The sequence below is a fragment of the Triturus cristatus genome, chromosome 2_2, assembly GCF_964204655.1.
Source record: "Triturus cristatus chromosome 2_2, aTriCri1.1, whole genome shotgun sequence".
In the NCBI taxonomy this organism is placed as follows: domain Eukaryota; kingdom Metazoa; phylum Chordata; class Amphibia; order Caudata; family Salamandridae; genus Triturus; species Triturus cristatus.
Genome location: NC_140582.1, coordinates 960,634,789 through 960,648,047, shown reverse-complemented (window position 1 = coordinate 960,648,047; position 13,259 = coordinate 960,634,789). Strand labels below are relative to the sequence as shown.

General features: G+C 44.4%; 1 protein-coding gene across 4 annotated transcripts in view; it reads right to left on the bottom strand.

Moving 5' to 3' along the window:
- The window catches only part of FAM184B (family with sequence similarity 184 member B), a 496,675-nt gene that overhangs the window by 93,899 nt on the left and 389,517 nt on the right, over nucleotides 1–13,259 (bottom strand). For all 4 annotated transcript variants that reach the window (XM_085642369.1, XM_085642370.1, XM_085642368.1 and 1 more), the window contains one exon: nucleotides 6,566–6,667. In XM_085642369.1, coding sequence (XP_085498495.1) covers nucleotides 6,566–6,667 — 102 coding nt within the window. The remainder of the gene's footprint in view (nucleotides 1–6,565; nucleotides 6,668–13,259) is intronic.

The window sequence follows — 13,259 nt, the reverse complement described above, 5'->3', positions numbered from 1 at the left end:
TGACACTCCCTCTAACATTAGGAATTCTCAAAGAATCGACCTACCACCAGACTCTAGTCCATACGTTGTGGTTTTAACAGGTGTACCTGAACTTCCCCAACATAGAGTTGAACCTTATTTGTCTTTAAAGCATAAGGTAATTCATTGGTTGAATGTTAACAGACCTTTGCCATCCAATCTAAATGGGGAAATCTTGATGGTACGAAGAGTCTCCTGGGTAGGCCGGGGTGTGAAGACTATAAGGGGAGACTGTATTGTTGTAAATTTCAGAGATCCTAGGGTGGTAAAATATGTGGGGGAGGGGGGGCGGCCTAATATGGCTGACGGAATTCATACTCCCTTCCTATCTTATTTTTATCCGCTAGGAGTATCCAACCATAGGAGGGACATAGTTAACTCACAATGGGGAAGAGCGGGGATGGGCCTTGGCCCCAGTGGAACTCAAGAGGCCGACACATATCCCCTACACATATCCCCTACGTTTCAATATACCTTGCCATAACAGGTTTAGCCTCTTGGACTGCATCGATTGACTGATGCTCGACTCGGACTCTGGGCATATTGCCCCAACGCAGATGGAGTCCAGGGTGAGCCGGGCTGTATCCCCATATCCCCAGGTATCCCTGGGTTATGATAATTGGAAAGCCCGGGAAGACGGGAATGCTTTGAGAATTGGGGGGGCACCCACAAGACTTTTTGTAGTGACTCCTGAATGCCGAAAATCCCCGAAAGACGGGAACACTCCGAGAATAGATGTTGGTCCGGGAACTTCCCTTGTTTTGACCTCGACTTCTAACTTGGGCGAAAGCTGTAAAAAAGGGACAACCCACCAGATCGAGTTGAAGCCAGTGGAGACATTACTTCCTAAGCCAATTGTGTCCCATCCTGTTATCTCCCCTATCAACACGTTGCCTCCTGAGCCCCCCATAGAATTAGGGCTAACAGTCAACACTAGGGATAATTCAAGCATCCCCCTGGGAATTACATCTATCCCCCACCGGTTACACCCCGTTAAACCCTCCACCATTCGGGTTGAGGGGCTAAAAATCCTATCCTGGAATGTGGCGGGACTATATCGTTTGTTAGAACTCCCCGATTGGGGGGAATTCATTGACGAACATGACCTTTGCCTATTTCAGGAAACTTGGGCACTGAAGCCTCACCATCGCTCAGGGTTTGCTACTTTCTGGGAACCCGCTGTAAGGCCAAAAGGGGGAAGGACATCGGGAGGGTTGTCCATCTGGGTACGAACACATTTGGGATGTACAATCAGGAAAATTAGTACTGACTCTCCGGACATTATGTGCTTAGCTATCTCTTTTCGGGATAAACATGAGTTGAGCCTGATAAACATCTATTCCCGTCCAGTGAATTACGGCCAAGTGTCCTCTACTCTGACTAGTTTAGAGGTATTCCTGACCTCAATCACCAACACTGACCAACTTATAATTGGTGGTGATTTCAACTGCCACTTCGAACCCCTGAATGGGTTGATTTCCCCAGTATCACAGGAAGAGGATCAAGTGAGGGCTATCCCACCAACTAATACCTATCCCACGAAGGCTTGGACACCACTGGTTCTCCAGCTCACTTCAATAACACTCACCTTTTCGCTAAGGGCATGTAATGGCAGGTTCCCAGCAGATAATCCAGGTAATCCAACTTTTGAAAGAAATGGCCAAACCTCCATTATTGATTACATTATGCTCAGCATGGGACTGTGGCCAAGGATCATGGACTTCCAAGTTAATAAATGCTGTGAAAGTGACCACAATCCCATTGCTGTAACCATGGAGGGTTTCACCAACTGCCATATTCCCGCTAATGATTTACTCATATCTGCACCCTTGGTTACAGCCTGTGGTGCTCGAAGAGTTAGATGGGAGAAGATGGCCCAATCCCAAAGGAATCTTTGTGCCATGTATACTGAGATTTATCCCCTATTGGAGAAATCTATGGGAGAAGCCATCTCGTCAAAGGCTCATCTAGAACTGGATTTGATCGGAGCAACCCACCTAGAACTCTGTGGCATTCTAGAGACCCATTTTAGTCGGGAAATCAGGAGAAATTCGGCATCTATGAGGGGGAATATCACTTGGTTTACCAAATCCTGCAGGGAAGCAAAGTCATCGCTTTTGATAACCCTTAAGAACGGTAATAAGCCATTAGTTAAGGAAGCGAGGGCTTACTTTAAGAAAATTACCAACGAAGGAAAAAAAGAATGGGAAATAAGCAGATGGGAGGAGATTTCCTCAGCACTTAAGAATAGGGACTCAAGATCGTTTTGGAGTTTAGTCAAAACTGGATCGTCACGTCCTAACCAAGCTCTTCAACCTAATGTTGGGGAAGAAATATGGCGTGGTTCTTTTGAAGCCCTGTACGCCTCTAAGCCACCAGTAGCGAACAATTTTCTTTCCTACCCTAACGTTTGCCCACCCCCTACCCCGGGGCCGGCTCAGAGGTGCACCCTTAGTGAGGTTAGAGTGGCTCTTAGTAAAGTCCTACCAAATAAAGCCCCAGGCCTAGACAGGATCCCAGGTGATCTTTACAAAAGTGAGCCTGACATCTGGGTTCCATATCTATATGGTCTTTTTAATGCAATTTTAGCTGGAATGCCGCTACCACCCACATGGGCCGGTGCCGAGATCATACCGATACAAAAAAAGGGTTCTCACCTGGATCCGGCAAATTATAGGCCTATTAGCCTAATCGACGTCGCCCAGAAGATTTTTGCGCGCATTCTTTTGGGGAGACTGCAAACCTGGATGGAGGATTTTAATATTCTAACCCCTCTGCAGGTGGGCTTTAGAGCCAAAATGTCAACTGTGGACCAACTGTTTAGGTTGCAAATGATCCACTGGAAAACTATTATTCTAGAAGGGGGCAGCCTTTATCTCACGTTTGTTGACCTAAAGTCTGCCTTCGACACGGTGGATCGTACCCAGTTGTGGGAGCTGTTAAAAGGGATGGGAGTACCTCTTTACCTCTGTGACCTACTCGAGCGATTACATAAAGATACTTTTGCTAGAGTTAGGTTTGGACTTAATGGAGAACTTACGCACCCTTTTAAAGTAGAGAAGGGAGTCAGACAGGGTTGCGTTTTAGCCCCAACTCTTTTTGCCCTTTTTTTAAATGGGCTGGTTGAGGATATTCTGGCTCTAAGAGACATAGATGCTCCTAAGTTGGCAGGCAGGAAAATTCCTGCACTAATGTTTGCAGACGACACTCTGCTTCTGTCCAGGACTCCCATGGGGATGGAAAGAGTCCTGGACGGATTTGCGACATTTTGCAGGAAAAGGAATTTAGTCATCAATGTGAGTAAGACCAAATATATGGTCCTCCACGCAGACACTATTAACCGCCCTATTCCAAAATTGGACAGTTTGCCCCTAGAACGGGTGAACATCTTTGACTACCTGGGCTTGACACTTAATAATAAAATGACTTGGGGCCTCCAGATCTTAAAAGTAAATTTAAAATTTGCACAGATATCTGGGGGAATCACAAAGATGTACAAAAATAGTCAATTAAAACTAGTTAGCCCACTGGTGGAGATTTATAAAACCCAGGCTAGGGGGGTGGTAACCTATGGAGCTGAACTATGGGGCCACAACTCAGCCCAGATTTTAACTAAGTCAGAAAATCAATTTTTAAGACAATTATTTGCACTTCCAATGAGCACTCCTATTCAGCCGCTTAGGATGGACCTAGGTATTCAACCTATTGCGGACCTGGTCGCTTCTAGACCAGTAATGTATTGGCGCCGGCTATGGAGCACCCCTGAACTCGCAAATTTTCAGGAGGAACTAAAATCTATCCTGTTGATACCAAAGGCAGGTGCCATCCCCTGGCTAGCTTATGTAAAAAAACTGCTGAGGGAGATAGGGAGAGAAGACCTCTGGCTCACACCTGAGGACTCTTGCCCTTCTCCTTCAAAAAGATCATTGGCAAAATTCTTGGAGGAACATAATTTGACTCAGGCTATTCGATTAGTTAACACTGCTAATTTGACCTCGGCATTTTTCGAGGTAAAAACTGGCTATAGCTTTGAGCCAGTAATAGATCTGATTCACCCAGTTATTGCCAAAAAATTATTTCTACAATTTAGGCATGGTTCACTCCCGCTCCACTCAAGAACGAATAAGTGGGCTGGTTCTGTCTGGCAGCCTTGCCCCGGGTGTGGTGCTTCTGATGAAACCGAGGTCCACGTTATACTTTTTTGTGCAGCCTATAAAGTCCCCTGCCGAAGATGGATTATCCAACTCGCAAATAATACGGGGGCTAGGAACTATAGAGATCTGTTCAGGCTGCTGAAGTACGACTCTTCTCCCTTATATGTTACGGTGATTGCCAAATTCTTGTTTTCAATGTGGTTAATCAGAAGACAAGTATTACCACACTAAGGCAATTCCTGTGTAATTATCTATCCTAATTATTGTTTTCTTTTTTATTATTCATATTTATAACTATGTATTATTCTCCTTAAACTTGCTGGTACTGTTTTATGTGTTAAATGAACTTTTATGGCTGACAGCCGAAATAAAGTTTTCTGACTGACTGACTGACTTCAACAAGTCATAAGTAATAGTAATCTGCCGAAGGTTCCACTTGCCACCAACAGTACAGTTTGAATCACATATTCCTCTGTATCTCCCAAATGCGACGATATATGACATGCATAGTTGATTATATGAGTTGTGACCTTGTAGAGATAAGATTGACTATACATTTTCTGTGCATCTTAAAGAATGTATCCATGGCTAGTGAGGCCACATTGCCACTCAATGGTAGGCTAAGAGACAATGCTGAGATTCAATCCTGTATATTCTTCAAACAAATGTCCACGAACCAGATTTTTCTGTTAGGCCTCACCCTTTCAGAAAAATGTTAGCTGAACAGTGGGATGCACATACTTATTTCCCTGGGTTTGTTTGATGTGGGTATATTTGACATGCATAGAGGTATAGAGGTTTTTAGTTTCAAATTGCAAGTGAGTACCAACCTCAGGATTCTTATGGACACTATATAGGCACTAGCCCTCTGTTTCTCACTCTGTATAGCTCAAACAATCTTGTAACACAGGAGGAAAGCCATAGCCTCCCTTGGACCACCAGTGCGGGTCAGAAGGAGGAAAAGCAGGAATAATAGATGGACGCAGTGATGTCTCTCCCCATCCCTTCCTGTTTCTTCTCATCCACCCCACATTGTGCTAGGGCTGTGGGCATGATGAGAAAGACTTGGATGCCAGCTGAGCTATTTGAGATCTAAGTGGAAACGTCTTACCTGGGGGTTCTCGTTGGGTTGACAGTAGGTGAGAATAGAAGGGGAATTGTAGCCTCTACCACTATTCTCCCAGCTGCCATCTCATGCCAGCCACAGAAATAGGGGTTGCTGGGTGGGTATAGTTAGGATAAAAGCTGAGAGCAGTGATCACTGTTCTAGGCCCTTCCCTTCCATTAATTTCACATACTCAATGTTCATCCATGTAAAGCCTGAAAGATGGCAATGAAACCCCTCCCAAGTTCTTCTGATAGACATGGTTGACCGTCCTCTGTTACATTAACCACACACCATTGCCATTTCCCAGTAGAACATTCATAACTGCTAGTAACCAGTTAGCACACTCAAATTCTGGCAGTAATAATCACCACTACCAGTTCAAAGATGACAAAGATGCCCATTGTACAATAGCTTATGTCATATCACATGTGCCTATGAAGGTTAACACAATACTATTTCCATTTGAATTTTCAAGTACGTGTACACGAGTAGCCATCTGCTGTGTAACACATCTCGCTTGACTAGTAAACAAATCTCAGTCTCAAAAGTTCATCATCTTATGCAGATGCAAGAATCTCATCCTAAACTTCATACTGGCATTTTTTATTATCACATAAAAATGATAAACATCTCCAATGTATGCTGGTGAAGACACACGTAAAGCACCAGAGTAAGACTGACATGCAATGCATTACATGAACCAAAGTGAGCCTTACTTCTGTCAGAATGAAGCCTGTAAACAAGAGTCTTAACTCAGTAAAGGCAATGTTTACCTGAGAAAGTTCAAATGTGCCCAATAATTTTAACTCAGATAGAGGATTTTGTTGCAAGGTTTAACTGGCCAAACTTGATACAGTTCCAAAATCAACAGGCATGAAGAGATGCATCATAACATTCACAGCATGGCTACCAGGACAATTCTTACATGTGTACTGTTACAGTCACATGATTCATGCGAAAGTCTACACTGCGCAAACTCTAATGTGGAGTGATGTCACTTGTTTATTCAATGGACTGCCTGTATTGATGAAACTACACTTCCCCATCAACTCCTTCATAGAAGCGGGGAAGATGTTTTTGTAAATGAGTCTAGGTGCTGTCCCTGCCTTGGATCTTCATGAACTTGTGGTAGTATAAATTGAACGGTCATAGAAGATGCCTTGTGTTTCACTTCAGACAACTTGGTATCCATATAGATAGAAATGGGCTATCAGTTTAAAGTGCTTGATAGTTAGGAATTAATTTGAGTTGAACTAGCAATTTGTTTTACAAAGTGATGGTTTACCTTCATCGTTGGAGTCAGGTTTCCCTGGTTAGGGTTGAAAGAATAAGATCGGTTGCGGTGTGCTTCAACACTTGGAACTGTATGCTGAAGTTTTCGTTCCTCCTAAAACACAAAACAGCTGAGGTTGAGTCACATTTACTAACAGTTTGAGCAATATTGGCTTTCAAAAAAGGAAATTGATTTACTGATCAACTTTGCTGCATTTGACTTGAGTTATTCCATATGGTATCATTAAATATCACTTCATTCAAGATAAAGTTACTCAAAATCATATCCTTTAAATGAATCCCTTGTAGGCACCTTTACCTTTTTGACTTTATTACCGTAGCTCACAAGGGTCTATTGGGTTACCCATTTTCTTGTTACACTTTTAGAAAGTAGGCATTTCCTTACTTTAGCCATTTGGTGCCTGCTGCCTGTCTCTGATTACGTCTGGGGTGGGTGACAGTCGGGCTTTTTGTATTCCCCTAAACATCCACACACAAAGGGATCTTATGTTAACCTGATGGGCCATTCTGGTAAGATGGGAGGGAGGATCTGGATCCAGCCTCACTTACATGTGAATATGCTGTGTCCTGTCCCCACACAAAGGGCTGCATACTGTCCTGTAGTAAGTCTGGATCCAGAAAGGGAAGGGAGGACTTATGTGCACTTCAATGGCATGCCTTTGAAGTCTCCTCTACTTCAAAGGCACAACTAAGTATAAGTACTGGACCTCTGACAGCACCACTTCGGTACACCTCTGGACCTGTGGATACTCTGCCAGAGAGAAGGACTGCTGTGCTGCTGGAAGGACTGTCACTCTGCTCGACTGCCACTCTGAAGGAGCAGCTGACTTGCTGTGCTGACCTGCTGCAAACGTCCCTCTTGCCTGGAGAGGAAGAACTGGACCTGAAAACCACCTTGAACGCAGGACACAGAGGGACTCAAATGGCTAGTCTGCTGGCCTCCTGATCTGAGCCTCTCAGATCCCTGGGCCCTTGGTGTGGTTCTCGAGCTCTTAAAGTCAAGCTTTTTGGCTTTTCATGTACGGGCCGTTAGCTCCAGAACAGTGCAGCTCGCACAGAGAATCAGCGCAAGCCACCACAAGTTCGTCTCTTTGTACAGCAAATATCGTTCGCTGGCATGGATCGCTACTGCAAGGCTCCAGCCAGTTTGTCCGCGAAGTCCGGCCTGCTTGTTGCGCCATGCTGACATCGCCAGCAGCGCTCTCCTTGCTCCCAGCGACCTTTTTCCCTGCAATCCACAAAACTTAAGAAGGTAAACCTTCAGCTGGTCTAATCTGGAACTGTATCCGACTCACGCTCCATCGCAGTCGGTCTGAACCTTTGGATTTGACCCGGTTCAATGTTGTTTTGCTCTTCTTTTATTAATGGAATTATGCTCTATTTTTCTAACATGCTGTGGAATCTTTTTATGTGGTGTTTTCACTGTTTTACTGTTTGAAGTGCTGCACAAATACTTTACACATTGCTTCTAAAGTTAAGCCTGACGTCTCTGTGCCAAGCTACCAGAGGGTGAGCACAGGTTAATTTAGGGTGTGCTTGTGCCTTACCCTGACTAGGATTGTGGTTACTGCTTGACCAGGGCTCATACCCCAATCAACCAGGAACACAATTTCTAACAGGTACTATCTACATGACTAAGCAGACAGTGCTCCCCTCTCAACATATTGAAACTGGCATATCCTGGATTGGAATAGTTTACTCACCAAGAGGTCCCCAGTATATGGTATAAAAGTGTACCCAGGGCCTGTAAGTTAAATGTCACATGCTGACTGCAGCACCCATTGTGCCATCCACTAAGGTGAAAGAGTAAACATGATTGCTGACCTACCATGTGTAGCCTGGCAGTGCAGTTTTAAACTGTAAATTCGACCTGTCAAAATATCCCCTTTTGACAGACCTGAACCGTCCTTTTGAATATTAATAAGCCCCCCCCCAAGTATTCGTTACTGTCCATAAGGCAGTGTGCATAATATTTAAAAATAGGTCATGTAAAGGTTTAATGTTAAACATGTTCTATAACTGAACAGCCCCAAATACTATTTTCACTGGTGAAGGGCTAGGTGTTCCATAGGAAAGCTTTGGGCTACAATATTAAATTGAATTGTGTCTCCAGCTACGAAGAAACAACAGATGTCATTACTGGACTTTTTAAAATGTTTATTATAACTCCAAATCACTGGTGAAGTTGGATTTTAATACCTATTTTGGAAAAAGTACTTTTAGAAAGTTACATTTCCCTGCCAAAAGCCTCTAGAAGCCCATTTGCCTGGGACCAACTGTCACTCCCCCTTGATGAGGTATGGGCTTGCTCCCAGAGCTGAGAAAAAGGCCTTGGGTGTGGAGAGGTGTTCTGTTCCTCTGGCAAGATAACCATCTTGGCTGTTTCAAAGAACTTGATTAACTCCAAAGAGGCCTACCCAGTCATAGGCAAATGTTAATAGACACCTGGGCAGGGCCCTTCTTTGTTACCCCAAGTCAGACAGGCATCAATCCCAATGGGAGAGGTGCTGCCCCAGAACTGGTTTAGAGTGATCACAGAGGAGAGGTTGCTCATTACCCTGGGGTGGGACCACAGGCTCTGCACAAGAGGAGAAGTGTTTCACCATCTTGGATTTAGGCAGAGAGGGGTACTGTAGGATTGTTTGCAGTAGGGCACACAGGACATGCAGCAAAGGTGAGTAGGGTTGCCCCTGAGAACCTTTAACCTATTGGTTAGGGAGGGGCCAAGAGTTATCTCCTCCCACAGGCTGGTGCCAGGCATCAATGTGGCACCCATAGTACTCTCCTTAGAACATTTTCAGGACCTGTGGAATAATAGAAGAGGACTGGACCTGCTGTCTGTGACCTCAGACGAGCCTGAAATACTGGACCTTCTCTACTTCTTGTACTCAGTAGCAAATCCAATTTAGCGAGACGTCAGAGAGAAACTATCCGGTCTCGTGGAGCCCTTTTCGGATACAGCCTGCAGCTTAGCCAATCTGGAAGAAGAGGCGCTCCACAAAACATGACTAACTTAGAAGGTAGAAATCTTCACCAGACAAAGGCACCAAAAGTACCTGGCCAGCAAGGGGCGTTCCTTGGGCACGAAATTCAAATTTGTCCTGCTTGGAGATTTCCCTCCAGAACTCAACAACTTAACCAAGACGTTGTCCAGTGTCTATCTAACAATGTAGAGCCCTTTTCAACCACAGCCAGCTGCCTTGCCCCAGTTGGGATTTTTGACTTCCATTTCAGAGACTAGGCCTGATTTAGATGTTAGCGGACGGGTTACTCCGTCACAACGGGGACTGATATCCCGTCCGCAGAAATCTAAATCCCATAAGATATTAGTAGATTTAGATTTCACCGGATGGGATATCCATCCCCGTTGTGATGGAGTAACCCGTCCACCGATATCTAAATCAGGCCCTAAGTCCAACAGTAAAACTTCCAGCAGGGCCGAACCTGGTTTCTACATCTGAGATGCATTCCATGGCAGTTTGACTTTACTTGTGCCTCAGTATCAGTCAAGCGCATCCAGATGACAGTGGTTGGCGAATAACATTTGTTGATTATAAAACCATAACTTTGGTTCCCTTTTGTGGATTTTTGTGATTTACTAAATTGGTTTTGAATTTTTCTTGTATTTTGACCTTCTTATTGTTTTGCTGATACATACATATTCAAACCATTGCCTCTACGTTAAGCTTGTGTGCTCTGTGCCATACCTACCACAGAGCTCAGGGTAATTTAGTGACTTTGAGAGTTCACCCTGACAAGGGTTGTGGTTGTCGCTTGAGGTGGGTACTTGCCCCCATCAACTATTACCACAATTTCTTACAACAGATATGACAGAGGTGTGTTCAGTGATGACAGGCAGGACAGAAATGTTTAAAAAATGAGAGGAAGATGTGCAGTCTGACAAGCAATGATGTCAGCCAAATGGACCAACTCTCTCTGAGAAAATTCCCTGAGTTAAGTTTAATATTAAGATACTGATGCATATTTAGTTGCCACCCTATGTGACTCTGATGCATATTTCTCATGGTGACTTCATTTTACAGCTGCTTCTGTCAACAAAGTACGATACCTTAGCAGTTACCACCACATTAGGGGATATGGCTAGTAAGAGGTGTGTAAAAGCATGTAGCCTGTTTGGCTATCTGGGGCAGCGTTTCAGTATCGACCAGTTACTGTCGTGGACGCTGGTTCTGAATTTCTTTTTAAAAATGCAATTCCAATCGCTAGTATTTTTCTCAATTTTATCTTGGCTGAAGTCACAGTGGTGAGAGCGGCAGTCCTGGTAGTTCAGTAGGCTCCAGAGCTGGTTTTAAAGACTGACCCTGCACCAAAATAAATATGTTTGCCAGACAATTGGTACATCTACTATTTCTTTATCCCTTTATGAATGTGTTAAATATAGAGGTGTGGGAATTTGTGTAATTTCCTTTTGCGTAATTATGTGAAATTTCCTAAAAGATATGCCACATTAACATTAAAACACACTTTGCATTAAAAAAGCTCAAAACACACAAGTGCCAAAAACAAGAGCTGCTTCTGCCCACATACATTGATCCAGCACACCAACAGAAAGGTGGATTATGCCTGCCAGTTATTGTTTCTTATTACCTATTTTGGGACACAACATCAAGCTGTGCAACAGACAGTATAAACGGGCAGGTGGTACTCATGCGATCATGCTCTGCAGCATTAGCTTGTCATTTTCTCCTCCTGCGGAGGGTAAATAGAGTGCGCTCATTTTGGATACCTCCATACATATTTTTATTCATCCATAATATTAACGCTACCCTGCACTAACTTAAGGTTATCATGCTTGCTTTCCCAAAACGTTAGTGGCCTATTGAGCCCTCGCCAGCTAAGATCCTCTTTCTGGCCTCATTTCTACATTAGAACTGGTGGAAGCCTCTGATACTGAATGCTACAAGGTTACTTACACAAAGATCAAAAAATGCAAATAAAAGTGTCCCTGGAAAACCTTACAACTTACACTCTTGAAGCAAAGGAAAGCCAACACTTAGAGGGGTAGAAGGAGCAAGAAATACTCAAAGAAGGTCACACCAGAGTAGATAAATACATAAATATACGTAACTATTCAACTCCTCGATTAAATCAACCAAGTGCAAGTATTGGCCAGAAAAAATTCCTATGGTAACAAACTTTGGCAATAAATTGTTCAATGCAGTCAACTCATTACTTTCTACACAGCCTAGCCCTCTAACTACTCCACCTTCTCCAGAATCCACTGACATGTTCTACTTACGGTTTGCTAAAGAGATGCTTACATAAGGTACAAAATTGAGACAACTGACAACCCATAAATTGCTTCAAGTGTGTCACTGCAGACATTTAGTGATTACATGGATGGAATGATTCTCTCTCCCAAACTAGAAATCTTGGGGCAGATTTACAAGAAAGTGCTGCAGCGCGACACCGCAAGCCCTTTAGCTGCGCCACGCTGCGGCACTTTCAGAGCACAGGAATCCGACATATTTACAATGATATGTCACATTCCTGTGCTCTCCCCTGTGCTGGCGCACAAACAGCTGGCATGCGCTGGCGCAGGCACCCTTGCACCATGGTGCAAGGATGCCTGCATCATGGGGAGATTATTCTTGTGTAGAAGAGGCACCTTCCTGCATGAAAACAATCACTACAGGCATTTTCCTCTTTCAATGCGTGCTGTAGAATGCAGCACGCATTGAAAGAGGAAAAAACGAGGAGAAATGAAAACATTTTCTTCGTTGCGCCTCGCTACGCCACTGTCAGGGGTCGCGGCGGCTGCGTACGCGCTGGCAGGCGCTAGGGTGGGGAAAAACTACGTTTCCCAGCAGCCTCAGCACGCCGCGTGACGTCAGACGCCAATCACCGCGACCCACGTGATGCGGAAGCGGTGATATGGCGAGGCGGCAGAAGGAAACGCTGCCGATTATTCCGCCGGAGTTGTGGTCTTTGCTGGACGTCTGCTGAGCCTGAAGGGCGGGTAAGGGTGCCATTGGCACCACTCGTTCTATATTGAGGAGTATTCTTTGAAGAGTGTGATCGGCTACAGAAGTGTGACTACGCTGGGAATATTTGTGAGCGCGCTGCGCTGCCCCTGCCTTTCCTGATTAAAAGTTACACGCAAAGTACCACAAGCCTGTTGTTGCATCTAGAACGCATGCCCTGTTGGTAGCAGTGATATGATACCGAAATACTTTGATGTTGTGGTGTGCTTTTCCCTATGTTGGCGAACTCCTAACTGTATCTGATTGCAGAGTTCATGCGAGGGAAATAACCACTACACCTATAACTAAGGAGGGGACGCCCTCAGTACACAGCCATTTATTTGTGACATTACACTTTGTATGAGTGACGTAACTCTATTGGGAGTGTACCAGATTCTACGCCCGCAGTCCACAGCCAATTATTTGTGACATTGCACTATGTATGAGTGGCGTAACTCTATTGGGAGAGTATCGGTTTCTACCAGAAGAGGTTAGCAAACCTGTGCAGCTAATCGTTGGGTGCATCGCAGTGCGGTGTACCTTCTTCTGATTCTATCAGCCTTAATATCATCGTTAATTTCCTTTTCAGGTTAGTGGAAGTATGGGTCCGAGAGAACAAGAGGGTGAGGGAGAAGAGGAGTAAGGTTCTTGTAATAACCCGTGTTCATTTGTGTTTTATACAGGTCTCCCTCCCTGCTGTCC